Source organism: Rhyacophila brunnea, unplaced genomic scaffold, assembly GCF_057557595.1.
Source record: "Rhyacophila brunnea isolate RB1 unplaced genomic scaffold, BYU_Rbru_1.0 scaffold_9, whole genome shotgun sequence".
Taxonomy (NCBI): domain Eukaryota; kingdom Metazoa; phylum Arthropoda; class Insecta; order Trichoptera; family Rhyacophilidae; genus Rhyacophila; species Rhyacophila brunnea.
In genome coordinates this window covers 39,837,649-39,864,928 of record NW_028233361.1, presented here as the reverse complement: position 1 = coordinate 39,864,928, position 27,280 = coordinate 39,837,649, and the positions used below count along the sequence as shown (strand labels likewise).

Genomic DNA, 27,280 nt, shown 5'->3' with positions numbered 1-27,280 from the left:
AAGTCTATCCCATATACACTCGAGATCGGTTGCCTGTTACTTCACACCCGTTAGGTATTTCAGTTTCCATTAATTCTGTGTTCCCTGGGCGCTACTAATAAGACTGACTGTCTTAGAAATTGGGTGCATCAATTTTATTGTTTCTCACAAGAATTAGAAGTATCCTGGAGATGCCAATTGGTAATGTAATAGGTAATAGCAGAGTTAAAGCAACGGGGGTTAATGATTTTCAGTTAAATCAACAGGAAAGCGTCGGCGCTGGATCGTCCATGATGAAAACAGAAGACAACACCTGCGAAAGTTTGTAGTGCCAGAAACACTAAGCCAAAAAAATATTTAATTTATTATTGAAAGTCGCATCGCTATACGCAAGAGAGCATAACGTATTATACAAGTACTTAACTGGATTATAAATTCTATGTTAATGTAAATGACATATCTAGAGATTATTTCGACAAAGACACACATAAATAACAATGATTCGTAAAACAAACCAAAACGAAGCCCTTTCCACGAGCGGCTAAGTTTCGGAATACAATTATTATTAAAAATAAAGCATTATCATCATCATCAGAGTCATCACGAAAGCGTTTTCGACTCTTGTGCAATCAACTTAGAAACTTCTCCGCAGCCGACCGTGTCGATGACTAACTGTAAAATTTACATGTCACACCAACCTCTGGAGATAATTATGGCTAATTAATGACATTAGTCAGAGATTATTTTTTTGGCAGTTATTCACAGAATTGCATATTGTCTACTTATCCTGGGACAGTCAAGCGAATTAGTTATTATAGAAATTAATGCCAGACCATAGACTATAGATACATAATTTTATTCACCTGATATTGTTATTAGTCTTGAGATTCCACGACGAGATTGTCAAGTGTGAATAAATGACCATAGTAAGGCAGGTTACGTGTAAATTGAACGTGAAACATTTCACCGTGGACAGTTCGCCGTGGGACTTCTTATCGGAAAGAGATGACCGTATACTACACGGTCTCCAATTTTATTAGATTCAATATGAAAATTAATTCAATTTTCATGGCTGATTTTGAGAAAATTCATGGAACTGAAATACCTAACGGGTGTTGAGAAACAGGCAACCGATCTCGAGTGTGGAAGAATATGGGATAAACTTTGACAAAAGTGTTAAGAATATGATGGTATATCGTTCTGACAACTGCTCTCGTTTTATGCACTGACGCTCGATCAATATGGTGTATTTGAAATTGCAACACACACTATTGCACGTCTATAATGTGTGGTTCATTTTCGTACACATTCAAAACCCTGCGGCACAAATCACAATATAGTATATTGGGTTATAGCCTGTAGGAATTCTATTTATTAATCTGTTCTGTGGTTAAGTAATTAACGGGTTGCGCGCGCAGGTTGGTCTGCGCAGTTTACGACGCCAGTGGCAAAACACTGAAATAAAATGACATCTGACAAATAATTATATTTTGTAAACATCTATAGTAAACCTTCGTACAACGCGATGCTGTATTGATTGTCGAATACCAAGTACTCGACGATACTTCATGATGTCAGGTAACTTTCAATCAACTGCAGTAAAGCGAATCCCTTAATCTCTGTAACGGTGCATGGCGTATTAGATGCGGTTGAATGCAATCTTTATGCACTACGATGCAATTTTTTTTTATAAAAATTCTAGTTAAAAGATTAAATGAAAATTGCAACTACAGTTCTCAGTTACCACAACCTACATTCGACAAGGAAAATGTTGCAATTTTTAAACCACAGCGATTTCCTTACAGCAGAATTAAATTAATATTACGAATAGAATTATTAAATAAACGACATAGAAGAGACTAAAGTTGTGATTATATTGAAATGCACGTCACAGTAAGCGGCCGTTGCGGGAAGAGTGTGTGATGTCGTTTTTCTTGGTGTTAAAAATGTTATCAGACTGATGCTCCCATCCCGTTAACACATTTTGAGCCTTTAAACGAATATTGTCAGTTAGCAAAATCTGCCGAAATAACCAGAACAACAATGAGGTCACCTCACGTTGTACCGCACTGCATCGACACCCGCATGACTCAATGAACGTTTTTTTATCATTTTTTTATACGCCTACATATTTTCGACTCATGTCAAAATCGCGTTGTTTTTTGTCATGTATTTTCTATAAGAATGTTGTCTATTAACTATGGCCTGCAGGTTGGGTTCTGTTCAAAATATTATCTATGAATATAATATCGCAAGTAATTTTAACGTACGCACACGTATAAACTGTTAAAATTAATTGAAATTAGCATGAATGAATGAACACATTAGAGTTGGCACTCTCCATCATTGAATTTACCAAGGTGGTGATCGTTCAAAATACTCTGAAAAATGACGAAACCATCGACTAAATTTGTCGCCGTGACAGCGAAACAGTGCCTACGCGACGTGCATATCAATATAATCACAACTTAACTGGTAAGTGAAATGTGAATGGATAAAATTAAAGCATTAATGTAAGCATTTCTCATACATATTGTTTGTAACGAATGCCTACTAATAAGAAAGGCTGATACTACACCCCACGTTGGCAGGCGCACACAAAAGTTACATGTTCGAAATAGGGTGTTATTATATATTTTCTAAATATTTCCCACATAAGACGCAAGGTGAAGAAATGATTTCAATACGTACTAGAGATCGATATCTTTAATTACAATATAAGCGGTGCAGGTATGGCAAATGGCAATACGTTAAAACTAACGCATCCAATCGGACAGTACGCTCAAACAAACATAGCCACTTGAATACTTGGCAGCAACGAATAGAAAATATGCGAAAATGTGCATTGCGAATTAAAATCGTGTGTTTAATCTCTAAATATACCGCAAGTCATTGTTTTGGCCGACACGATTTTCATTGAGTGTTTGACCGTGTATGCCCACACTAATGACAAACGAAACCATAGAGAAGCGATAATTATTTCGTTACTAATAATTATATTAACCAGTCTTTGGATGGGTGACCATTTTGGCGATTTTCAAATAAAAGGCGGGTAAATTTTACTTTCGACACTATTTCGCTGACATTGTCCCTGTAGGTCAATGGTCTAATGCAGGGGGGGGGCAAACTTTTTGGATGGAGTGCCAAATTCAAGAAGTCAAAATGAGCAGCGGGCCGCAAGTAAAATACTATTTTTAGATATACACTATTTATTATCATTTATCACGAAAAATAAACATTACAAAAAAAATAATGAGAAGAATGAAACTGTTGTACATTTTTTTAAATTCAGGTGTTAATTTTGTAGTTAATATTCTCAAAACTGCTTGTAAATAGGCATCGGAGATATTTGATCGTGAAGAATTTTTATTGAGGTTCATGATCGAAAATGTTTGTTCACATATATAGGTTGATCCAAAAATAACGAACATTTTTCTTGCATAATCTTTAAGTTGGTCGAATTTGTCTGAATTAAGGGCATTGTAAAATTTGGAGATTTCTTCACGACGATGCAATTCTCTTAAATCAGTGCCACACTGCAGATCAATAATCTCGAGTTGTAGCTCTGTCGGTACACTATCAATATCTATTACCTAGTACCATATTGATGTTGAACGTAGAAAATAGTGGTTACATAGTGTGAGACGAGACGCAAGGAAGACGTACTGAGATAATACATTTACGAAACAACAAATTCTTCAAATTTTAATCTATTGTCAATATTTTTTAAAAAAATATAAAAAAAAGTTGTTCGTAATCAGAAGTACAATTAATGATGGCGGGCCGCTAAAAAATACCCGGCGGGCCGCAGTTTGCCCTCCCCTGGTCTAATGACTCTAATGCACACTGCATCTAAAGAACTAAAGCACCCTCACAAACGACAGAGTTGGTGCAATATCCTACTAATGAAACAATTGTATTCGTTACTGATATAACTTTCATTTCCGTCTCTATATAGTATAAGGTAGCCCTTTCAAGTACCTATCGATTGTTGCAAGCTGCTGATATGCAAAATTAATATGCTTATATTATTCGTGTTCGTAAATTTGTACGTATGCAGTTGACCGTATCACAGTTCACCGAGAGCTGTTGTATCAGAAATAAATTCAGATCAAATTGATGTATAAATTAAATACTTAAAATATGCAATAAAACCCACATTAATATAAGGGAAAGACAGTAGAAAATAGGCAGGTAAGTAAATTAGAAATGGGTACAATCGTATTGTATATATATAAAATTCTGGTAGGTGCTCGTAAGTGTTAAATTATACTTGTCGGATAATAATTATAGAGTTGTTATCATGTATTTGATACTAATAAATATCAAATTGACGTTCATAACATTGGAACATTATTGTCTTCATTATCTCAATGCTATATGGCCATACTATTTTTGATAAGAAAGCTCACGGTTAACTGTAACACGTACAATTTATATGTAATCACAACGATTACTTAATATATTATATTCCAGTGGCGAAGGGTGGAGGTAGGCTGTTAAGATCCGCCATAAATAGTGCACATTAACCTTTTTCAGTGAAATGTATATGTTTTTATTGAAATAAGACTACAATTTACAGATGGTGTTGGTTGAGTTTTAAAAATCAATTAAACGCTGTCTTAACCAAACCATAATAGTATTGGTATATTTTAGGCGATATGACAAAATTGTGCACATTTTTTCATTCTTACTTATTTGTTTTCGTTAGATTAAGAATACGTTTTACACATATTGTTGGTTCATTTTTTTTAATTCATAAAGCTATGCCTAAACCAAACTATAATAGATAAAAAATATTGTTCTATCTATAAAATATCCAAATTTATGTATCATTTAATTGCATAATTTTAGATATTTTATAGATATACGAGTATTTTTTGACTATTATCTATTATGGCTTGGTTTTAGCAGGGTTTAATTGAATTTTAAAAACTACCAACACCATCTGTAAAATGTAGTCTTATTTCAATGAAAACAAGTATGTATGACTGACGAAGTTTATTGTGCAATATTTATGGCGGATCTTAACAGCCTACCTCCACCCTTCGCCACTGTTATATTCAGTATATTAAGGGGGGACATGCTCGTCGAAGGTCAAAATTGAGTTTTTATTGTATTTTCAAACAATGATCCTGGACACTCCTTAAACGTTGTAGATGATCTATTTATAGAATTTTGAAGCCTTATTATCTTTTATAGTTATTTTAAACATTTGATGACTGCATGAAGTATTTTTGTTACATAAAATAGTATTCTTTTAAACCTCTCGCTCTAATATTTTAGAATATAGTCATATTTCGGTACATAACTGTGCAGTGGTGTTAAAAATTTTTACATTTATTAATTTTTAAACGCATTTATCAAACCATTAGCATAATTTATTACGAGATATTTTTTGTAAAATATTCACGATAAAAAATTATATTGCTAATCTCTGTGATCCCAAATTTGACAAGAATTAGGCATTATATTATTCAAAAAATCGGCAAGATTAACACATTTGAAGATGATTCTAAAGATATTTATTATAAGCTATGTCTTTGACCATTCAAGTGTGATAAACATCATATAAATAATGATTGCTTTATAATAATTATTGACCTAAGAATAAGGTAGTGTTTTTTTGAAATACGCCATTTCTTTTGTCATTCCCCAGTGGTTAAGCTACAACATACGGCCGTAGCCATAAATTGACAAACTATAATTGAAGTAGGAAGTAAAATGATATTGACGCGCGTGTTTGAACATGTACCGTTTAAAAAAAATAAAAAAAAATTCGGTTAGGTACATGTTCAAACACGCGCGTTAACATAATTTTACTTCCTACTTTAATTATAGTTTGTCATTTTATGGCTACGGCCGTATGTTGTAGCTTAACCACTGGGGAATGACAAAAGAAATGGCGTATTTCAAAAAAACACTACCTTATTCTTAGGTCAATAATTATTATAAAGCAATCATTATTCATAAGATTTTTATCACACTTAAATGGTCAAAGACATAGCTTATAATAAGTATCTTTAGAATTATCTTCAAATGTGTTAATCTTGCCGATTTTTTGAATAATAAAATGCCTAATTCTTGTCAAATTTGGGATCACAGAGATTATCAAAATAATTTTTTATCGTGAATATTTTACAAAAATTATCTCGTAATAAATTATACTAATGGTTTTATAAATGCGTTTAAAAATTAATAAATGTAAAAAATCTTAACACCACTGCACAGTTATGTACTGAAATATGACTATATTCTAAAACATTAGAGCGAGAGGTTTAAAAGAATACTATTTTATGTAACAAAAATGCTTCATGCAGTCATCAAATGTTTAAAATAACTATAAAGGATAATAAGGCTTCAAAATTATATAAATAGATTATCTACAACGTTTAAGGAGTGTCCAGGATCATGGTTTGAAAATACAATAAAAACTCAATTTTGACCTTCGACGAGCATGTCCCCCCTTAACTTTAATAAGAAACAAACAAATTACTAATTATTATGATATGCAGTTTTTCGCGTTATTTTGAGATAGGTCGATACAATTTGGCTTGGGGGACCCCAATTGGTGCTACGAGAAGGCCTCTCGAATGGTTAAATCCGCCCCTGCATGTAGCATCTCAATAAATTACTTCGATCCATCATGACGTACGTACCTACATACTACGTGTCGTAAAGGTAAAGTAAATTCTTAAATATTTTTTGTCTCGAATGTAACAACTAACCATCCCGGCATACACGCATTGTGATCTATTCACGAAACATTGTCTCAATTCCGCGTGTTACATTATTTAACAACACGCGTCGTATGATTCGTCAATTAATTTTAATCCAATCAATATGCCATTGCCAAGTCTATCAATCAATTTACCCAATGTCAAGTTAAGGGTCAAGATTGTACTGCGATCACCAGATGGTGAAATCTGTGTATAGTATAAATAAAATAAACAAACAGCGATACATTAATAATTATAGTAGTACCATCGTAAGTTCATTGGCATCACGTGGCAGTCATATCTCGTGGGGGTCGACAGGTAATGCATTGGTTAGGGGCGGCACTTACGGCTCGCACACACCTACGAACTTCGGCAGTTTAGATTACTTTTCTTTTTTCGTTTTTAGTGACGTCACCAACATTACGTCACACCGTTCAAAATGTTATTTAACCCGTCCACACTGGGGTAGCGAAATCCTTAAAAAAGGCCTAAAGTAATGTGCATGCACAAAGCTCGTTTGTCGTACATTTACGCGTCTGTCGCAACTCATGCTCGGCTCGCCCAATGCTCTCAGGTACGTTACTGGCCATTATAATATAAAGCGGCAACTTAGGAACGCATGCGAATATAAATTTTATAGTGTGGCATGGAACGTACTTGGGCGCCCAACAAGTATTTTCAAAAGTGATCTCTCATTGTGCCTAAATTCAAAAATAAGAGTATCGCAACGTGGCATGAAAAGGTGCATATGTATTGGCTATGAACCAATGGATAATAATGGCATACAAGCGTACGCGATGCGGTATTATAGGTCGCTAATGAATGTTAATGGACCGAACGTGTCGTTCAGCGAGTAGATACATGTGGTCATAGAGTGATATCTATATGACACTAAGCGACCACAACACCAAAGCCTGTTGAATCGACGAAGTCATCAAGTTCGGCATACGTAGGTGTCATCGAATAACTGGGGAAAGAGTTAAGAGAAGGCCTACATCCAGTAGTAAAACGACTCCAGTTTACGATTGTTAAAGATTTTTAATGTTATTTGTACTTTTAAAATAAACGAGAAGAGATATTAAAATGACATAAGTAGCTATGTAAGTACACACTAATAAATATGTGAAGTAAAATCAGGGAACAGAATTATTAGGAACTGAAATACCTAACGGATGTGGAATAACAGACAACCGATCTCGAATGTGGAAGAATATGGGATAAACTTAAACACGTGTAAAGAATACGTCATTCGAAGCTTGTTCTTTCTTCTGACAATTACTGCTTTCGGTTTATGCACTGACGCTCATTCAATATTGGTGTATTTGAAGGTTGCAACACACACTATTGTACGTCTATAATGTGTCTTTCATTTTCGTAGGACACTCGCACATTCGAAACCCTGCTTCAAAATTTTGGGGCAAAGCCTATCTGAATTCTATTTATTAATCTATCTGTTCTGTGGTAAAATACATTTTTTAATTGTTACGAAGCCGTTGGTATATTATGTATTTAACATTGGCCCAAATACTTTTTACTCTTAACAATGGTAACATCTTGTATGAACATAGAGAAATGCAAATACTGGCCATATCTTTGTATCTATCAATAAAACTATTTTGAATGTTTACTTACGTGATTTTGTGTGTAGGTGCTTGTGGTTGTATTTAATATTATGTGTTTGTAATTTACACCCTGTCTTCATACGCGCGATAAAATTAATATACTGTGTGTTAAAAAGAACAAAATTTAAACACTACAGTTTGCCGGTTTCGCTGCATATAACTATACAATATGTTATGTTAATACTATTCTTATTCTCAAGTATTTAGTAAACATGCAAGCGCGTCGTGGAATTGGAAATTTCGGCTCGCAAAAGAGAAAGTGTTCTGATAGTCTCTGATATTATGCGGACTTTTACATGCCATTCAAAATAACGTATGTTCAAAGCAAAATATTATACCTAAATGACATTGCCATTAGGAAACGGTATCAATACTTGTCTTGGTATACTAGGAATGTGTAGAATTTTAATTGTGTTGTGAGCAAAAATGCCTGAATAAAAACATACTATAAGTACGAGTGAGAAAGCATTCGGTACGCGAATAATCTAATAATTTATTTATTTATTTAAAAAGACACGTTGAGTACATAACAAATTATTAATTCAGGACGTTCACAACATGACATTTAGTATAAAAATTACAAGTCATCAGTTCGGAAAATCAGAAAAAACAAAGTGGAGGAAAAAAAGAAAGCAAAAATAGTTTTATACAAAAGAAATAAAATTTAAAAAAACAACAATGATTCAAAAAGTACAAATTAAACAATAAAATAGAATTTAAAAAACAGAATATATAATAAAACTACATACTACTACATACAAAAATATCTACATCTCTAGGGTGTGCATTGACCAACCGCACAGCCCTCGCTATTGGTGCCTGGTGAGCCTGACATGAGGAAACAGCTTTCACCCAAAATAGGTCATGGCTGCGACCACGCATGTAATTGACGGGTGCGTAAAAATTTAAATTTTCTAGAATATCGGGATTGAAAATGATACCAGGTGAGAGCAGGGAAAAATGCTTGAAGAGCAGAAGTGACCTACGAGCTTCAAGAGAATGAAAGGCGAGCATGCCTTGAAGAAAGTTAGTCGGAAAAGACTCGTTTGAGAAGGTGTCAAAACAAGGCCTGAACAAAAACGATGCATGAGTGCGAGTGAGAAAGTATTCGGCACCCTTATAATCTCTGCGACACGTGCTAGAGTAAGATAAAAGGTCTATTAGCTACAAGCCAGTTTCCAAAAGTATCGCCATTAAATCGGGGCGAAACGCTTCACATAGCGTCGACAACTTGCGAGCTCGTGTTGCTAAAATTGATATTTTTTGTGTTAAACATAAAGTCAGTGGTAAATATTTTTGGTTGATTAAGTAGAAAAGATGGTTCTGTGTGTTGTCTTAAAATGTGGTAGCCGTACTGATAAGCAAGAAGATGGTATTACGTTTCATAAGTAAGTTGATACATGTTCGTGATAATTTATTTGTATTTTATTATATATTTTAATACCAGTGACCTAGTGTTTCTTTAAAATAACTTAAATTATAAATATCTTTATCTAATGGTTGCATTTTGACCGCTTAAAAATACTATATAACGTAAAAAAATAGAAAATTATATTTTAATTCTGAGCGTCTAGTGCGAGCACTTTGGGCGAGCACTAGCGAAATGGTCTATGGTCTCGAACATTTTTAGACGAATGCGTTCGCTCGCTCACAAACCAAACGCAAGGCACGCGGCTTCATTTAGCAATGCAACGGGTGGCGTCTAGATGTATCTATAGTCTAAGTGTCAAAAAGAAAATAATTATAAACTTTAAAGTAGAGATGACGAAGAATTTTTTTCTGAACACGCTCTAAAACAAGCTTATAGGACACTTCATAAGGACTCCAGATGATGGAGCCATACTCAAGAATACTCCGCACTAACGACACATAGAGTGTACGTAAAACAGTTGGATTCTTGAATGACTTGGCTTGTCTCATGACGAATCCTAGAAGCTTGCTCGCACGCAATGCCGTAGAAGTGATGTGCGAGCGAAATGATAAACGTGAGTCAAACAATATGCCAAGATCTTTAATTTCTGATTGACGCTTCAGTAATCTATTTGACATATTATAGTTGAATTGAATATGCGTTAGAGTAAGATGGAAGATGAATAATTGACTTGGTGAAGAAGCTGGAAGTGAATATTGATTTGACTAGGGATTGCAATACCGGTATTCAATATTACTAATCGATGCCGAAATACCGGTTACAAAAATACCTTTATTTTCGGTATTAAGAAAGCATGCAAGTTTATGTTTTTCGAAAATGAATTAAATATCATTTTTTTATTACTTACTACTATATTATATTAAATGTACGCTGCCAAAACGCAAATTGATTGGAAACAACAAAAGTTAAACGATATTAAAACAAAATCCTACAAATATATTCAATTGTCGCGATGAGTTAACACAATATTTCGAAATAGAAAACATTCCTGGCAAATATTTCTAATTGTTCTATAACTATTGATCAAACGTTGATAGTAGAATTTGAGAGATTTTCCTATAACCAGACATACAGTATTTGTAAAGGTAGAGCAAGTGACTGAAATCCATTTCTCGTAAAACAAAATCTGATAATACAGACCTCCACTATGTGGAGGCCCATAATATGATCTTATTAGGATCGGACATGGTCGGAGAAAAAAAATAGCCTTTCTCAAATATTATGATCCATACATACTATGAAATAGTGTTTTAAATATATTTAAATAGTTATATTACTTATATTGATATATAAGTAGGTACTTCTTTTTTTCTATAATAAATTTTATACCGAAGTACCGGTATTGATAATATATTCATTCGTTATTGCAATCCCTAGAATTGACGTATTTGGTTAGGTTAAAACCGGGAGTACGTGTTGCTGAAATATATAAATATATTTATGCGAAACATATTGTTACTGTACAATATGTTTAGTTAAATTAGTAGAAAAAATGGTTAACTGTATTGTATTTAAATTTAGTAGCCGTACTGATAATCAAGATGATGGTATCATGGCCCCCAGGCCAGGATCTTTGGCGCCCCCCCGAACCTATCGCAGGGTTAGGGCAGTGTGACCCTCTTCAAAAGCGTTTTCCAAATGGTGATCCATGTAAAATTAAGGTTATTCAGTGTATTTTCAGCGATTTTTTGTATTAATTAGTACACACATTTGAATTATGGAGTTGTCGAATATCGACACACAATGATCAAAAATACCATCACACAGCCACACATTTTAAAATTGTAATTTGATAAATTGGATAAAAATTGTGATGTGTGTTCATCTCACTTATAGGGTAGAGGCGTCACGCAGGGCCCCCAGACTAGAGCCCTGTCAGCCCTTCCCTTGTGGGGACCATGGATGGTATAATCGATAACGTTTCATAATATCTAAGTAAATAATAATAAAATTGAGGTTTTACTGTGCGCAAAGAAAACGTATTAATATAGCAGGAAAATACCATATCTCTTTAATATTATTATTTATTACTAGGTATATTAGGTTAGCATATTTTTATTCGTTATCTACACTTATACTTTACGGAATATAGGCTCAAAGTGATCTAAGCCTAAGGGACAAGATATAATTATATGTTCTGCACATTGATATACTACTAGATGAGCAGTTCCCATACAAGTGTCATTTTAAAAATGTATCACAAAAGATATTACGAATATCGTCTTATAATATTTCCTTGTATGTATAATGCGTTAAGACCGTCAACATGGATTCCCGAATTTCACCCGTATTGCCCTGGCTGTAAAACTAAATTTGCGTTCTTGGAATAGTGAACCTAAGGGTGGCTGCAACGCAAAACAGACAGAGCAAGTCGTCATGCGCTGACTATTAGTTAGAGTAAGATGCAAGCTAGATCGGGCTTACTCAGTAAGTTTTAACAAAGGCCGAGTCGCTGAAAATCGGGCGTCATTTTAAGAAGCATATGATTCATCCAGTAGTATATCAATGGTTCTGCATCAATTTACTGCAAATTGCAGCACCGGGTGTCTTCGTTCTAAGATGCATAATATACGTTCGTTGTCGTAAAATGAATTACGTCAAAAACGAACAAAGTCGATGAGAATTTACGACAGTTAAGAGTTACGATAGGCCGCCATTTAGCTAACGGTTTGCTGAGTTTTACGAAAGCCTGTGAATGCATTTCGCCCGTTGTGTCATAAAAGCGTCGAGATGTAAATTGCACATCAAAATAAAGTTATTACGCTGGCAAGATATCAGAAAATCTCGGCACGTCACGATCATACGATACCAGTCAGATGAGAACATTTCTCCGATAATGAGCCAAGTTTTTTTTTATTACTACATTATAGCAGAAACAATACAAAAAAAAAAAATCTAAAACATGATCGTGTGCAATCGTGCATTTTTGTAAATGCACGATATTATGCAGTTCAAATCTCTGCATATTTTTTTTATCAGGTAGCAAAATCCTTTGTTTTATTATTATCGTATTTATCCATTGATATCAATGTATGATTAATGTTGTGAAACACAAGAGAAATGATAACGGAATTGGCACTACGCAAACAATCTATTAGGGGGATAGATAACATAGATTTTGTATGTTGATATTGATTGGGAAACAATTTATGGAAAAGGTGTATTTTTCTATCTAATAATTCCGTGATAATGAATTATTCAGTGGTGGTTTCCCATGAAGCAAATATAGCGCGATCGCGTCGTAAAAGATAGGTACACACTCTTCCTCCATCTTCTCGAATGTATGGCAATAATATTTTTAGTATAGGTAGGTACTAACGTATTAGTTGTTTTTAGAAGCGCCACTAATGTCGGCTTCCTATTAAGATACAATATTTATATGTGAGGTCCTACATATTATTATTATTAATAAAAAAGTGGTACCATTTTCCAGGGCTCACGCGTATGCCAGCGTTTTTGAGACGTTTGTAGCGCTTCTAAAAAACACCAATGTGTAAGGACGCTTACTGTAAATAGTCCCCTACAACTACAATAGTTTCTTTATTAGCAATTTTATTTCGAAGTGAATAAATCACAAAATAGTTTAATATTATTAGATATCATGTATGCAATTACGTAAGTAGTAGGTACTACCACATTTTTTTCACGAGTTAATATAATTTCGATTGACAAAGCTTTTAAAAACCTCTGAGCATTATTTGATAACAAAAAGGTAATTAAAATAATATATATTTGGTTACTGTTCAAAAGGATATAAGTACATCTTTCAGAAGTATTTAACGTTTCAATAGAAGTTTGCTATGTGAAGAAGTGTCTAAAAATCCTGCGATTATTTCTTTAATCAGATACACATAATATACTTTAACACAGAAAAGTGGTTTGGAGGGGAGGGCCCATTTCGAAAAAAATATTCATAATAATTTATTATTGATTTTATAGGCGGCGGTCACCGACACCCCCCCTCTCCCGAACTTTTCCAGATACATTCCCCATGACCAGACACTTCGCAATTCAAGTCTCGCGATATACACAAGGTCTACAGGTATAACAAGGGTTTAATTGATAGAACTATCAGTGTCCGTTTGTGTCGTCCGCACTGTTTTGTCTTTTAGACATGCTGAATGTAAAAGCAAACATTGGACGCCTCAGATGGCACCATTTCACGCCATCTTCCAGTGGCCACAGGCCATATTACGTATTGTATAACGCCGAGGAGTGGTAAGGCTGTTCGACACCCAGATTATCTGGATTACGTTCAGAAGTAATGTTTTATTTAGCTAAATAATCTATATTTTTTCGTTCCTGCGCATCTATTCTATACAGAAGACTGCTTTCGGCCGCTATGGCAGCTATCTAGGGTAGGTTTGTATCGAAGTAGTAGCACATATTGTAATAATTACAATAAGTTAGTGGTATGTAATTGTTACAATAAGTGCTATGTTGTAACTCAGCACTTCTCTTGGCTATGCTAAATTTTAGAGCGAGATAGACAGTTTTGACTGTTTAGACGGCTAACTTATTGTAATTATTATTAGAATAGATGCGCAGGGGAGGTTCGGACCCGAAAACTAGGAATAGCCACAAATCGGTTGAATGATACTGATATGTCTACAGATAAATCATAACAATAATAATTACAAGATAAAAAGAACTTTTTATATACTTACAACGTTTTTAAATTTACTGTTTAATTCAACTCAATATGCTTAAAATTGTACTTGATATGAAGTAAATAAAAAACAAACAAATAGGTATAGAATACTGAAATGTCATTTTGACATTTCATTTTGATTTCCATAGTAACGGACGTACATATTAAGGCCATGCATTAGTTGAGGCACGGTTTAAAAAGATCGTCGCTAGGCGATGTGCGGATTGCGGGTCGCGGGTGCAAAAGACGCCTGTCAAACGAAATATTATTTCTCATATAAATCCAACATACGTCCATTTTACGTTCTGTTTATTATTCTATTAGTAACAATAATAATATATTCATTGACATGTTTTCTTTTTAAAGTAAATGGGTAACGTTTTTAGTCATCTTTATACGATTTTTGAATTAATTGGCACGTCGCCATCACGCAGCAAAGTGACGTATGTCTGACTCAACGTTCTCTCTATGAATGCGAAGCGAGTACAAAATTTCGTCGCGCGTACAGTTGAGAATTATTTGGCGTTTCACTGATGCGCCACCTTAATAATTTAGTTGCTAGGACCACCCCCTTAGCAACCAATAATAGTCTTTTACTTTTTACGGATTTTTCTGAAATAACTTTCAATACAAAACAGAATTAACTTAACTGAAAATGATTCTGCTTAAAGATGACTAAAAGTATTAAAAGAATGCATTGGCATAGTGTTCTGATATATTCTAAAAGTTTCAGATGTCTAGCTAGCCGGGAAGTTAGTTAAAAATCGATTGCAAAATTTGTACTGGACAAACAAGAATACGAGCTAATAAAAACGTTGTAATAATAAAAAGTATCGGTGACGCGCACGTTGTTCATTAATTTCTGATAAGTGATAAGCATTTTTTAAGAATCTACCACCACAATCTATTCATTCATTCATTATATCGTTTTCCATAAAGATATACTATATTTAATTGTGATAAATGTATATATTCGTGTACATATAGGTATAAATGATTGACAGTAGATTATAATAATAATAACAACATAAATACTTTAATAATAGACTTAAAGTCACGTTTTCTTATCATATACATATCTATCTGATTTATCAAAGTGTTTATGTTTAACGTGATTTATTTCTAAAATACTTAGGGTATAGGTACGATAATATACATAACAATTATCTATGAGTAGGTATTAGTGGCGAAAGGTGGAGGTAGGCTGTTAAGATCCGCCATAAATAGTGCACACTAAACTTTGTCAGTCGTACGTATTTGTTTTCATTGAAGATTTGAGACATTGAGATCGGTTAGTTTTCAAAATTCAATTAAAGATAGCGAAAACCAAGACATAATAGATAATAGTCAAAAATCTCGTCTATCTATAAAATATCTAAAATTATGCGATTAAAATGATTAAATCATACATAACTTTGGATATTTTATAGATAGAATAATATTTTTATTTATTATAGTTTGGTTTAGGCAGGGCATAATGAATTTTAAAAATAATTACAAGATAAAAAGAACTTTTTATATACTTACGTTTTTAAATTTTCTGTTGAATCATATAAACTTGACTTGACTAGCTTAAACGATCAAAAAAAATTGTACTTGATAGAAATACTGAATAATGAAATGTCATTTCATATTGATTTCTATAGTAATACACATATATAATATTTAATATTTTAGTTGCTAGGACCCCCTAGCAACCAATAATGGTATCGAAATAACTTTTCATACAAAACAGAATTAACTAAAAATGAATTCAATTCTACTTAAAGATGGCTAAAAGTATTAAAAAAATGCATTGGCATCGTGTTCTGACATATTCTAAAAGTTTCAAATGTCTAGCTAGTCGGGAAGTTAGTTAACAATCGATTGCAAGATTTTTACCGGACAAACAACCACCGGACAAATAAGAATACAAAACAAATAAGTATGAATGAAAAAGTGTGCACATTTTTTTCGAATCGCCCAAAATATACCAAAACTTTTAGTTAGGTTTGGTTTAGGCAGGGTTTAATTGATTTTTTAAACAAATACCATCAGCTGTAAATTGTAATCTTAGTTCAATAAAAACAAATACGTATAACCAATGATATTATTAATGGATAATGCACTCAGTACAGTAGATAACGATTAAATATAGCGTAGCGAGATTCACACATGTATAGGTAGACGTCACGCAATTTTCATTATACGATATCACGCGTCGGGAATTTATAGCAATATCACCTTTATTCTAGATGCTTCGTCCATATTAATGTCATTGCGTATGACTAACAAAGTTTAATGTGCATTTTTTTGGCGGATCCTAACAGCTTACCTCTACCAAGAATGGCAGTTATGTTATGAATGGACTAAAAAGGTGAATTGGCTTTGAAAGATTTTGATACAAAATCTGTATATACATACATAGGTCAAAAAAAACTCTACCTTGTACCTAATTCATTTTCTGTTCTGATGTAGGTAGAGATTATAGAGAATCATGAAATGAATTTTATTCATTCAGTAAAACTCTACAAATAAGATAAAGATTTAAAATGAAAAAAAGAAAGGTAATTGTGCTGCAGATGCCGTGCCGTCATGAGCTTTTATGGTTTTTTTTTTACGAAAACGTTTATTGTTTCTTCCATGCAGACAATATAATAAATACCTTTTTCTGTCGGCGCATAGGATTTTCGATCCAATAATTGTTAATATATGTTCATATATTTTGATGCACCATTATCACGAAACTAAGATTGTATGAGGTAATATTAGGTTGGGGTAGGTTATATTATGTTAGGTTTGGTTCGGTCTAAAAAGATATTTATAAAATCTCATGACGGCAGCTGCGGTACATTTACCAAAAGAAATTCTCCGAATTAAATAAAATTCATCGATAAAACATGCCAACTATTTTGATCACTGAACAAAAGAATTCGTACAAATTTAGAAATTGCGCGCGTTTGAAAAATAAATATTATTTGACTGTTTATAAAAACGATCTGTTTTTTGTATCTATAGCAATTTAATGTTACGATATGCGTAGGACGTAGGTAAATATTTATCGTGGAAAATGACGCATTATTATTTTTATTTTTTCGTGGTTTTCATAACAATGAATTAAAAGGCGCAACCATTATTTCCATTGGCGCCGTCCCGTAAACGAATTAAGCCGACATAATTGGAAAAGTTTTTGTTTTCTTACCTTTATTTTATCATATGTGGTATCCAGTTCCACATTATGCACAAAAGGGTTTAATATTTCGGCTCTTATTTCATCGGGATCCATGGTCTTGGGTTCCAGATTCTTTTTACCGTTCATCATAACGCCGATAACACTGATTGATGTCACAAAAAAAAAACAACAACACACTTCAATTTATAACATTGTTAATTTATTATTGTACCCGATTCAACAACTGGTATAATAATGTTGTCTTTAAACGAAACGGCGCGCCCGACAGAACGATCTCGAGAATACTAGCGCGTAAACACGAAACATGCTAAAATTTGACAGGTAAATTATCTGGGTCTCGTTTCTAGTTTCGCAGATCGAACGTCGTGAAAAACGAATGCCGCCGAAATAATCCGAAAGCGATTTGTATTGCCATATATTAAATAATATATTCCCTACTATACAGAATATTCGTGTTTATGATTAAACATTTTTTTTTATTATAAAAGATAAAATTGGTAATTGTGCCGCAGATACCATCATGAGCTTTTTATATAATATTTTTTTACGAAAACAGTTTATTATATGTAGGCAATTTTTATAAAAATACCCTTTTCTGTCGGCGCATAGGCTTTTCGATCCAATAATTGTTAATTTAAAATGAAAGGAGTTTTACCTACCATTAAAACTCTTATTATTCTTGTTGACTCTGAAGTCTCTTGAGATGTTGATCGTATTTTTTGCCTTGTGTTCTTCTGTGCTGGCCCCTTTTTACCCCCTTTTCTTCTCGATTACTTATCTCTCTGGTTGCTTATCTTGTTTAGCAGGCTGGCAGGACTGACGCTTCTATCGTTAGCGTCTTTTGTCTTTAGTTATTCAATTTGATATGTCTCAAGGAAACCAGGTAGGTGTTCTCTGGACTTCAGAATCAACAATAATAATAAGAGTTTTAATGGTAGGTAAAACTCCTTTCATTATTCGCTATTGACTCTGAAGTCCCTTGAGATATCTGTTTGTTATCACCTGGTAAAGCAAGATAGATCCTGCAAGATAGGGTGGATGAACCTAACATGAGAATTAGGTATAACATCTCCTTGATTTTAGGCTCAGTGCACCGGGCTGAACAGAGAGATCAACATATTTTGTTCCCCCGCTGTAGAAGTCTGTGTGTCAATCGATCTCTGCTAAAATGTTTTAAAAGTAGCTTCTTGGCGCCAATTACCTCTCTGCAGGATGTCATCTATGGGGTAATTCTCTAACCAATTTAGAGAGGCGACTGCTGATCGAGTACTGCCTGGTGATTCCTGTACTCCTGCATCAGCGAGTACTGACTTCACCCAATTTCCGATGACTGCTCGAGTCGCAAGTTTTTGGGGGCCTCTTGACGAGATAAATAATGCCGGAATATTGCCACCCTCTTCTCTTCTCTCATTGGAAACGCAGATAAGTTTTCGTAGCCAAAATACTGGATCAATGTTTTGGCAACTGGAAGCGCTTAATTTCCATCCAGATGGCGGTGCCTTGATGTGTCTGTCTTGGAACCAAACACTGGCCATAGAATTATATGGTCGCCATTATCGACTAGGCCACTATCCGCTACACTGAGTAGGGTAAGGTCATGAACCCGTCGTCCCAATGCGAGTAATAATAATATAGCTGTTCTGCGTGAAACTTCATATAGTTTGTATACTAGTGGTGTTGTTTTCTTGAGGTAGTCCACGATTATTCTTGGATCCCAAATCGGTGGTTTTGTAGGTCTAGTCTTGCGGGTGGATATGGTTTTTAACATATGACGCACTATTATGTTACTGCTGCCATGTTCAGGTGTGCCAATACTTGTGGAATTAGATTCGGTGGCGGGAATATCCAGGCTAGTGTGAAGTCTTACTATCGACTAAAGGCATCGTGGAACAGTGCAAGGGCATCGTTCGGATTTCGTGACACATACGTTGCGACAACATGGGCTGTGTTGGACGCGAACAGGTCTACGTCTGGGAATCCCCATCTTTGAAATAGGGGAGCTGTAGCCGCCATAACTAGGTGCCATTCTGGGATAATTTTGCTGCGTGAGAGATGGTCTGCCACGCAGTTATATTTTCCTGGACGGTATTGTGCAGTCAATGATATACTGGCCTGGTTGGTGATTTCCAGGATCTGTCGGCAAAGGACTTTGTGCTCCCTTCGTTGTTGATGTAGGCCACCACTGTTTTGTTGTCGGTTTGTAGGAGTAATTCTGATCCCCGTTTGCTCCCGGAGTTGTATGGCTGAGAGTACTGCATACAGCTCTTTTCGGTTGGAGTGCCACGTGGATTGGCGTTTTGTCCATGTACCTGATAGGTGGTACTCGTTTAACTGCGCTCCCCAGCCTGAATCGGCTGCGTCTGTGGTGAGAAAGTGATTGTAGGTTGCCCTGTGAATCTTTCCTGAGGAGCCCACCGCTTGAATCCACCATATTATGATGTCCTCTCGAGATTATGGTGAAATCGATGTTGTTTTGTGAGGGTGGCTCCTTGATAATTGAGCGCTCGTACGTTGTAGACGTCGGCAATGCAACCTCCCCTGTGGAGTGACGAAGGTTGCAAAGTTGAGTCGCCCGAGGAGGCGTTGGGCCTGCCTGAGCGACCAACTGCTTTTTTGGATCTGCAATTGCAGGTGGTGACGAAGTGATGTGCACTTCTCTGTTGATAGATATTTACGATTGTTGTGAGTATCCCACGTGATACCCAAGAACCGCTGTTGGCTTGGAATCAGATAAGATTTTTTCTTGTTGATTATCCAGCCTAGTGCCTGCATGAAATCTATCAGAAGAATCTCTCTGGACTGATTTGCCATCAGAAAGTCGTCCAAGTAAGTGACGATTCTCATACCTTTTCCACGGAGGTGTTCGGCCTCCCAGTTTTTTAATGAGGCAAACAGTCTTGGTGCTGCCGACAGTGCGAACGGAAGGCACGTGAATTGAAGGAGTTCTCCTTGGTAAACTAGCCGAAGAAATCGGCGATGTTGTATAGCTATAGGTACATGTAGGTACGCTTGGCTTAGGTCTATTTTTACTTACCAGTCTTCTCTTTGCAGGAATCTTGGGACCTTCAAATGGTGGAACAGTTTGAACGGCCTTGGTTGTAGGAAACCGTTTAGGCGTTTTAGGTTGAAGACGGGTCGTTGGCTGCTGTCTTGCTTCCTTACTAGGAACAGGGGTGAGAAGAAGCTCAGAGATAGTTCTGCCGATTCCAATACTCCCGATTTCTTTAGTTCCGCGATTTGTGAAGTGATCTCCGGCGATTTTCGCGTTTGGAAATCCTTCTGGAATTGTACGGAAGGCATTATTAGAGGGGGATTCTTTATAAACGGAATACGGGTTCACGTTAATATTTTTAATAATGTTGGTGGTGCACCCTTGGCCTGCCAGATTTCCTGGAAATGCTGGAGGCGTCCCCCTTTGAACGTGGTGAGGGAGACCCGGTCACCTGCGTCTAGGGTAAGTGCCCCTCGCACCACCTTGGTTATCTCTGGGAAAACCTCGGTTGGCTGGGCGTGGGCCTCTCGGCAAGCCACCCCTTACCTGGTCTGGCATCCTCCTCGTGTATCCCTGCCTCCGAAAGGTGTCCTTGTGTCCACCTGACGAAGTGCTAAGTTGACTCTCCCTGCCCTGGTCAACCACTTTGGTGGTCTAATCGAAGACCTTCTCACGACCCCCACCTCTCTCTAGAAACACCGCCAGTTTATCTTTATTGAAGATATGTTGGGCGCTAGGTGGGATCTTGCTAAGAGCCTCTCGCGTGAAGGTGTCTTTTATAACGGAGAGGGTTTTCTTCCGCCTCGTCTGAACCAACTCTGCCCGTTTTCCACAAAGGATTTGGGTGACGTCCTCAGACACTTGCGTGTTGAAGAGGGAGGTCCTGAACTCCTTTACGACCGTCTCAAAAAGAGCCGTACCGATGATGTGGTCGCTGACAGAGTCGACCACTCGCTGTAACGCGTCCCGAATACACTCTTTTTGAGCGAGCATCGCATTTTGGAGGCCGGCGATCGTACGCTCCATTAGATGTATCGTTTGCGATGAACGATCGTAGAGGCGTAACTCACCGTTGAGTCCCAACTCAACGAAAGACGGGGCCGCCAAATATTGTTTTTGGGTTTCAGCGTAGCGAACCCCCGCCCAATTATCTGTGTCGAAAAGTTGGAGTCTGGTAAGTTCCGCTACCCGAGCTTTGTCTGGCGTCGGAAAAGCAGGCTCCTGTACTACGACACTAAATACAGGCAACGGAATCCTGTTGGGTTTTTCCGCTGTTTCAGGCCTTGCGGGCGGCCGTAAAAAACTTACCGGAGAGTCGATGTTTACCGTCGGCCTCTGCGGAGTAGGCACCACTGCAGGCAGATCCTGTTTGGTCTGAGATACCTTGTTATCCAGTGACATTACTGATGCACTCAGTACACCTACTGGATCGTCCAACAGTAATTCCGACTCATTCGAGTCGGTCTCCATCGCTAGTCCCTCCGCGACGTTGCTGGCTTCATTACGCTCCATGTTAATGTACAAATTTCACAATTTAACTGTACTTTCGTTTGACAAAATTTTTTCGCTTCTGACATAGGAAAAAAAACAATCAACTAATGAATAACCAAAAACAAATGACGCTAACGATAGAAGCGTCAGTCCTGCCAGCCTGCTAAACAAGATAAGCAACCAGAGAGATAAATAATCGAGAAGAAAAGGGGGTAAAAAGGGGCCAGCACAGAAGAACACAAGGCAAAAAATACGATCAACAACCCAAGGGACTTCAGAGTCAATAGCGAATAATTATAATTTTTCATACATTTTGATGCATCATTATCACAAACTAAGATTATATTATTAGGTAATATTAGGTTGGGGTAGGTTTGGTCTAAAAAGAAAGTTATAAAATCTAATGACGGCAGCTGCGGCACATTTAGCGATACATTTGAATTTAACTCATATATTTCATTTATACTTTGAAATAGTCAAAAGTATTATTTTAAATGAAATATGTTTTTTTTTATCAAAATGACTCCTATACTTACTAGATTATACATTTTTTTTATTATAAAACACAAATTTGAATTCAACTCTAATATTTCATTCATACTTTAAAATAGTCAAAAGTATTATTTTAAATGAAATTATATTTTTTTACTAAAATAACGCCTACAAATTGATGCAAAAAACGTTTATTTAAAATTAACGAATATTGAAATAGTATTTATATTGTCTATTAACACTAATAATAATGGCAACAAAATATTACAGTGCCCTAACCCAGTGTTGCCATGTCTACTGAAATTTCAGTAGATCTACTGACTTTTTGGTCAGGAAAAGAAGAAATTATCATATTTGTGATGCCATGATTTTTTTAAAGACACTTGAGTGATTATGTCAATATGCACGCTTTCACTAAACACAATCGTTGAATTTCATACATTTTTGTCAATCTACTAATATTTTGAAGAAAAAATCAAAAAATCTACTGAATTTTGAAAAATTTAGTTGGCAACACTGCCCTAACCTCATTTTATTATTTATTTTGACGTTTTGTCAGTTGTCACTTTGTTTTCTTTTTGTTGTTTATTTATTTGTTAAACAATGGAGTTGAAAATTCAATCTCAAATTGCTGATTATTTTACATATTTGAATAAAAGTTACTTTGATGTTAAAAGGCTGCTGACAGACTGTAGAAAAATATCTCAAAGCTTATTTGACACCAGTCAAAGCTTGAAGTGTATCCAAAAGTAATGTAGCATATTTGAATTACTGTATCCTTTAATTAAATCCTGTAAAGTTTTATTAATACGTTTATTATACAATTTTCGTATTTTTATTATCAGGGCAAACATACTGGGGACTCCTCTAGAGACATTTCAAGATGAAGTGGACAAACTATGTTATGATTCAACAAAATCAATCGGAGAGAGTTTATCTCTTCTCCAAAGTTGCAGGTGAATAGATTTATTATATTGTAATGGAAAGGATCTAAGTTGATCTCTATCTATTCTTATAATCCCACTTAATGCAAAAAATATGTTATGTTTTGCGTGAACAGTTTGTGTTTAAACAGAGTGATATTTAACCAACATCTAGAGAAAGTCTAAAGTCCATGCATTATCAGACTATAATCAGAAAAATAAGCAAATACTATCGCTTACATTATTTCTTTCTTGAAGCTGGCTTATTAGAGAGAATCTATCATGAAACAGAATATACAAAACATGACTTAGAAGTGTTGTTGATTATTTTTCTAAAAGATGGTAAATCAATATTTCCGTTATAAAAAGTAGCATATTATGAACTTTTTTTGTGCCTTCCTCAATCAAAGGTTGGCATCCAAATTGTAGTACATCTCCCTATCATAAGTCATAACATAATATCATCAATGCCATTGAGTCACTTACAGAGGTTACATAGCCAAAATAATACCATATAAGCCTCTGCTGCCCTATACCTTTCGCTGCATGGACTGGAGTAAAATAAATCATACTTGTCATTTGCAGAATGTACTGAAATATGCAGCCTTTCAACGTTTGATGGCATCGATAAGTTCTTTTGGTTTATTGGTTTGCCTTAAAACTTCTTTATTGGTAATGTGATCAGTCCAAGAAATCTTTATCGTACGCTGATACAGACACATCTCGAAACATTCCAGTTTTCTGATGGTCCATTCCTTTAATATCCAGGTTTTGACTACAATGGATGTAATATAGCATTTGATCGCCCTCCATCGAGTGCCCAGACGTGTCTCGATTACAGAAGATATTATATGTAATTTTTTCATATAGCTCCTTTTTATGGCCAGTTATATATATAAATATAAATATTGTAGTCAGTTGTTGCTGAAAAATTTCACTATTTGAATAGAGAGATAAATACTATCGTTATATATAAAAATACTCAATAGTGATTCCAAAACATTTTAACATGATTGAATTGGTAAGAGAGAAAAATTAATATTTGTTGTACCGGCACCATTGCATTTCTTATCTATTTATAAAAAAATCCTGCCAGTTAGGCTCTCCTCCCACAGCGCAACTGAAATCTGACAGAACTGGTTGGTGATGGAACTCATAAACTGACCAATGTGATGCTTCGCACACGGCGCTACTAAACCCACTTAATAATCACATAACCTTAAACTGTCAAACTGGACCATCAGCTGTTTTGTACAAAAACCGACAACACGCACGCTGTTGCATTTACTCGAATACAATTAGGTTATTTCAATTTTGCTTATCTTGTACTTTTGACGTCTTTGTTAATGGTTTTTATAGCATGACACTTGTTACACAGTGCTACCAATTTCGGTAAGAAAATATGATTTTTCATCGAATCTATTGAAATTGGTACCACTGTTTTACGGTGACTGGAAACTGAGAGACCGCGCTACTAGCATGTCGCGTCTCTTCGCGTCTCTTCGCGACCGTTTTGAAACTGAGAGATCCTAGTCTTGCCGTCAGCGAGCCGCCATTGAAATACATTAGCTAGATACTGGTTGGAATTTTAGTTTCAGTTCCATGGGATTTCAGTTGCTCCGTGGGAGGAGGGCCATAGTGTCTTACCTTGGTCACTTATTACTATTATTTGCGATTTTAAGTGATTGCTCTTCTAAATAATGATGTTCCAATGTATCTCTTAGGATTGTAATACAAGGCATTTTTATCTAATCTCAGAACAGAAGTGTGAAGCTACAAATAAATCTGTAATTCGAAATGACATGCAATTAATATAATAACGTGATGTTCGATAGTTTTGACAGAAAACTAGACATAGTCGGTGGGGCGTCCAGTTAGAGAAAGTGATACAATGTTGTTGATGTATGTACAGTCCAAGATAGCAACCATAGCAATAATCACATTTACCCTGCCTAATTTCTGTGCACTAGTAGAAATCGCACCTGCGCATGTTCAATGTTAAATTGTCCCACTATAAATAGTAACCATATTTTTGCTTCACTTTCATTATGACGTCTAATAGCATTTTTTTAGTTATTGCACAATTTAATCGAACAATCATTACTAATATATTGACACTTATTTTTCTCTTATCATGGGACATTTTATTCTAGAATTAATTTACTCTTACACGTTTATACTTCACTTGCACTTTACTTAATAAATACAAAGGCATGATTTAATTAGGTATTTTTGATTAATGTTATGTGGACAAAATTATGTTAGAAGAGGCATGGTTTGCATTACCCTAATATTGTAGTGTTAAATAACTCACTTTTTTTTTGCTTTTCCAACGTTATTTTCCATTGAGATGGGTTTAGTAATCGCTTCCGTGCTTTATCGGGAGTAGCTTCTGCGACATCTTGTGGCATTTTAATACTAACTAACTTTAATAATTACGAAAAAGCAGGCACTAAATTTCAATTTGCTATACGTCAGGCACGAATAACTCCATACAAAATATAGCCTGATTTCAAACAGCTGATTGAAACGCTGCAATCTGATTGGTAACCACTTTGATAACAAGATGCCTCCGACTTGGCTGTTTTTGATATTGAAAGCACATAAGTTGATTTTTATACACGTTTACTCCGAATTTGATATTGAAATATATACTGAATTGGGGGCATTGAAGTTCCCTAAAAAGTGAAAATCGACCAAAACATGATTTGGCCACGTTTGATAATCAGCTCGTCATATGTACATAATATATTTTTATAGATACGATTTTCAAAAATTAAGTATCAGAAAAAATTGCACCTAAATGTAAAATACACCGTTATAGTCAAAAGTTGTTTTATGAGCGGCTGTGTTGTGAAGTATAATTTATGTAGGTACTCTATTCATCTCGTTAATGCATTCATCTTTAATTGAGCCCATATCCGGAAAATGAGCGTTATCCTGAAAACGGCGTTCAGAGATATTGGCAGTTAAACATTTCAGTTACGGATAAACAGCATGCAACGCATGGTCAGTTTGAACCCTTTAATGCCACCTCTTGTTAAAATTTCAAAGTAATAATTGGGTGAGTGCATGCATAGGTCTATGCTGCGTAATTTAAACCGATTTACAAAAAAACAGCGTTATCACGATAACGCTCGTTTTCCGGATATGGGCTCAATTTTAAAAATTTTAGCAATAAGTATTATTATTAATTATTATTTACTTGTTTTAGCTGTGATATTGACAGAATAAGAGATGCCTTACTAGTGAGAAAGCAGAGCATAGACAAGAGTTGCAGTGAAGTTGATTTTAATTCGGGCAGTCCGCTCATAGATGGCACTGCCCTCCAGCCAAAACTCTCAGACCTTTTAGAATATACTCAAGATGGCGTTGTGTTCTTCCAGGGGGTCAGTGCTCAAGTGAAGATTGCTATAACTAGTTTAAGCTCCAATAGTGAAGACATTTTGAAGACATTAAATGAAGCTTTTAAATTAGACGAAGATATGACAATACAAATGGACGTTATTACGTCTCTCACTCAATATTGTAATCAAAATGAGATACAATAAAATATTTTATTTTGCTTAATAATATCTCGTTTTTATTTTACAAAAAATACAAATTATAATTTTTTACACTCACGTAATATTAAAATTTAACATTTAGATCAGTGGTCTCCAAACTCAATAAGGATGTGAGCTACTTTCAAAAATTGATATTGTCTGGTGAGCTACTTATACATATTATTCCATCTTTATATTTTTTTTATCATTGTCCTTTACCGTACCATAAATAATATTATTATATTACTTAACATCAATTGAG

General features: G+C 35.2%; 2 protein-coding genes across 2 annotated transcripts in view; one reads left to right on the top strand and one right to left on the bottom strand.

Moving 5' to 3' along the window:
* LOC147063621 (lysophosphatidylcholine acyltransferase-like) overlaps positions 1 to 17,884 on the bottom strand; it is a 129,847-nt gene extending 111,963 nt beyond the window's left edge. The window contains exon 1 of the mRNA XM_085959783.1: positions 17,585 to 17,884. Coding sequence (XP_085815909.1) covers positions 17,585 to 17,704 — 120 coding nt within the window. The 5' untranslated portion in view covers positions 17,705 to 17,884. The remainder of the gene's footprint in view (positions 1 to 17,584) is intronic.
* Positions 17,885 to 22,958: 5,074 nt separating this feature from the next.
* LOC147063620 (uncharacterized) lies at positions 22,959 to 27,046 on the top strand. Its single transcript, XM_085959744.1, has 3 exons — positions 22,959 to 23,299; positions 23,396 to 23,506; positions 26,688 to 27,046. Exons 1-3 carry the CDS (start codon positions 23,154 to 23,156, stop codon positions 27,022 to 27,024), a joined length of 594 nt encoding a protein of 197 aa, XP_085815870.1. The 5' UTR covers positions 22,959 to 23,153; the 3' UTR covers positions 27,025 to 27,046.
* Positions 27,047 to 27,280: the final 234 nt, after the last annotated feature.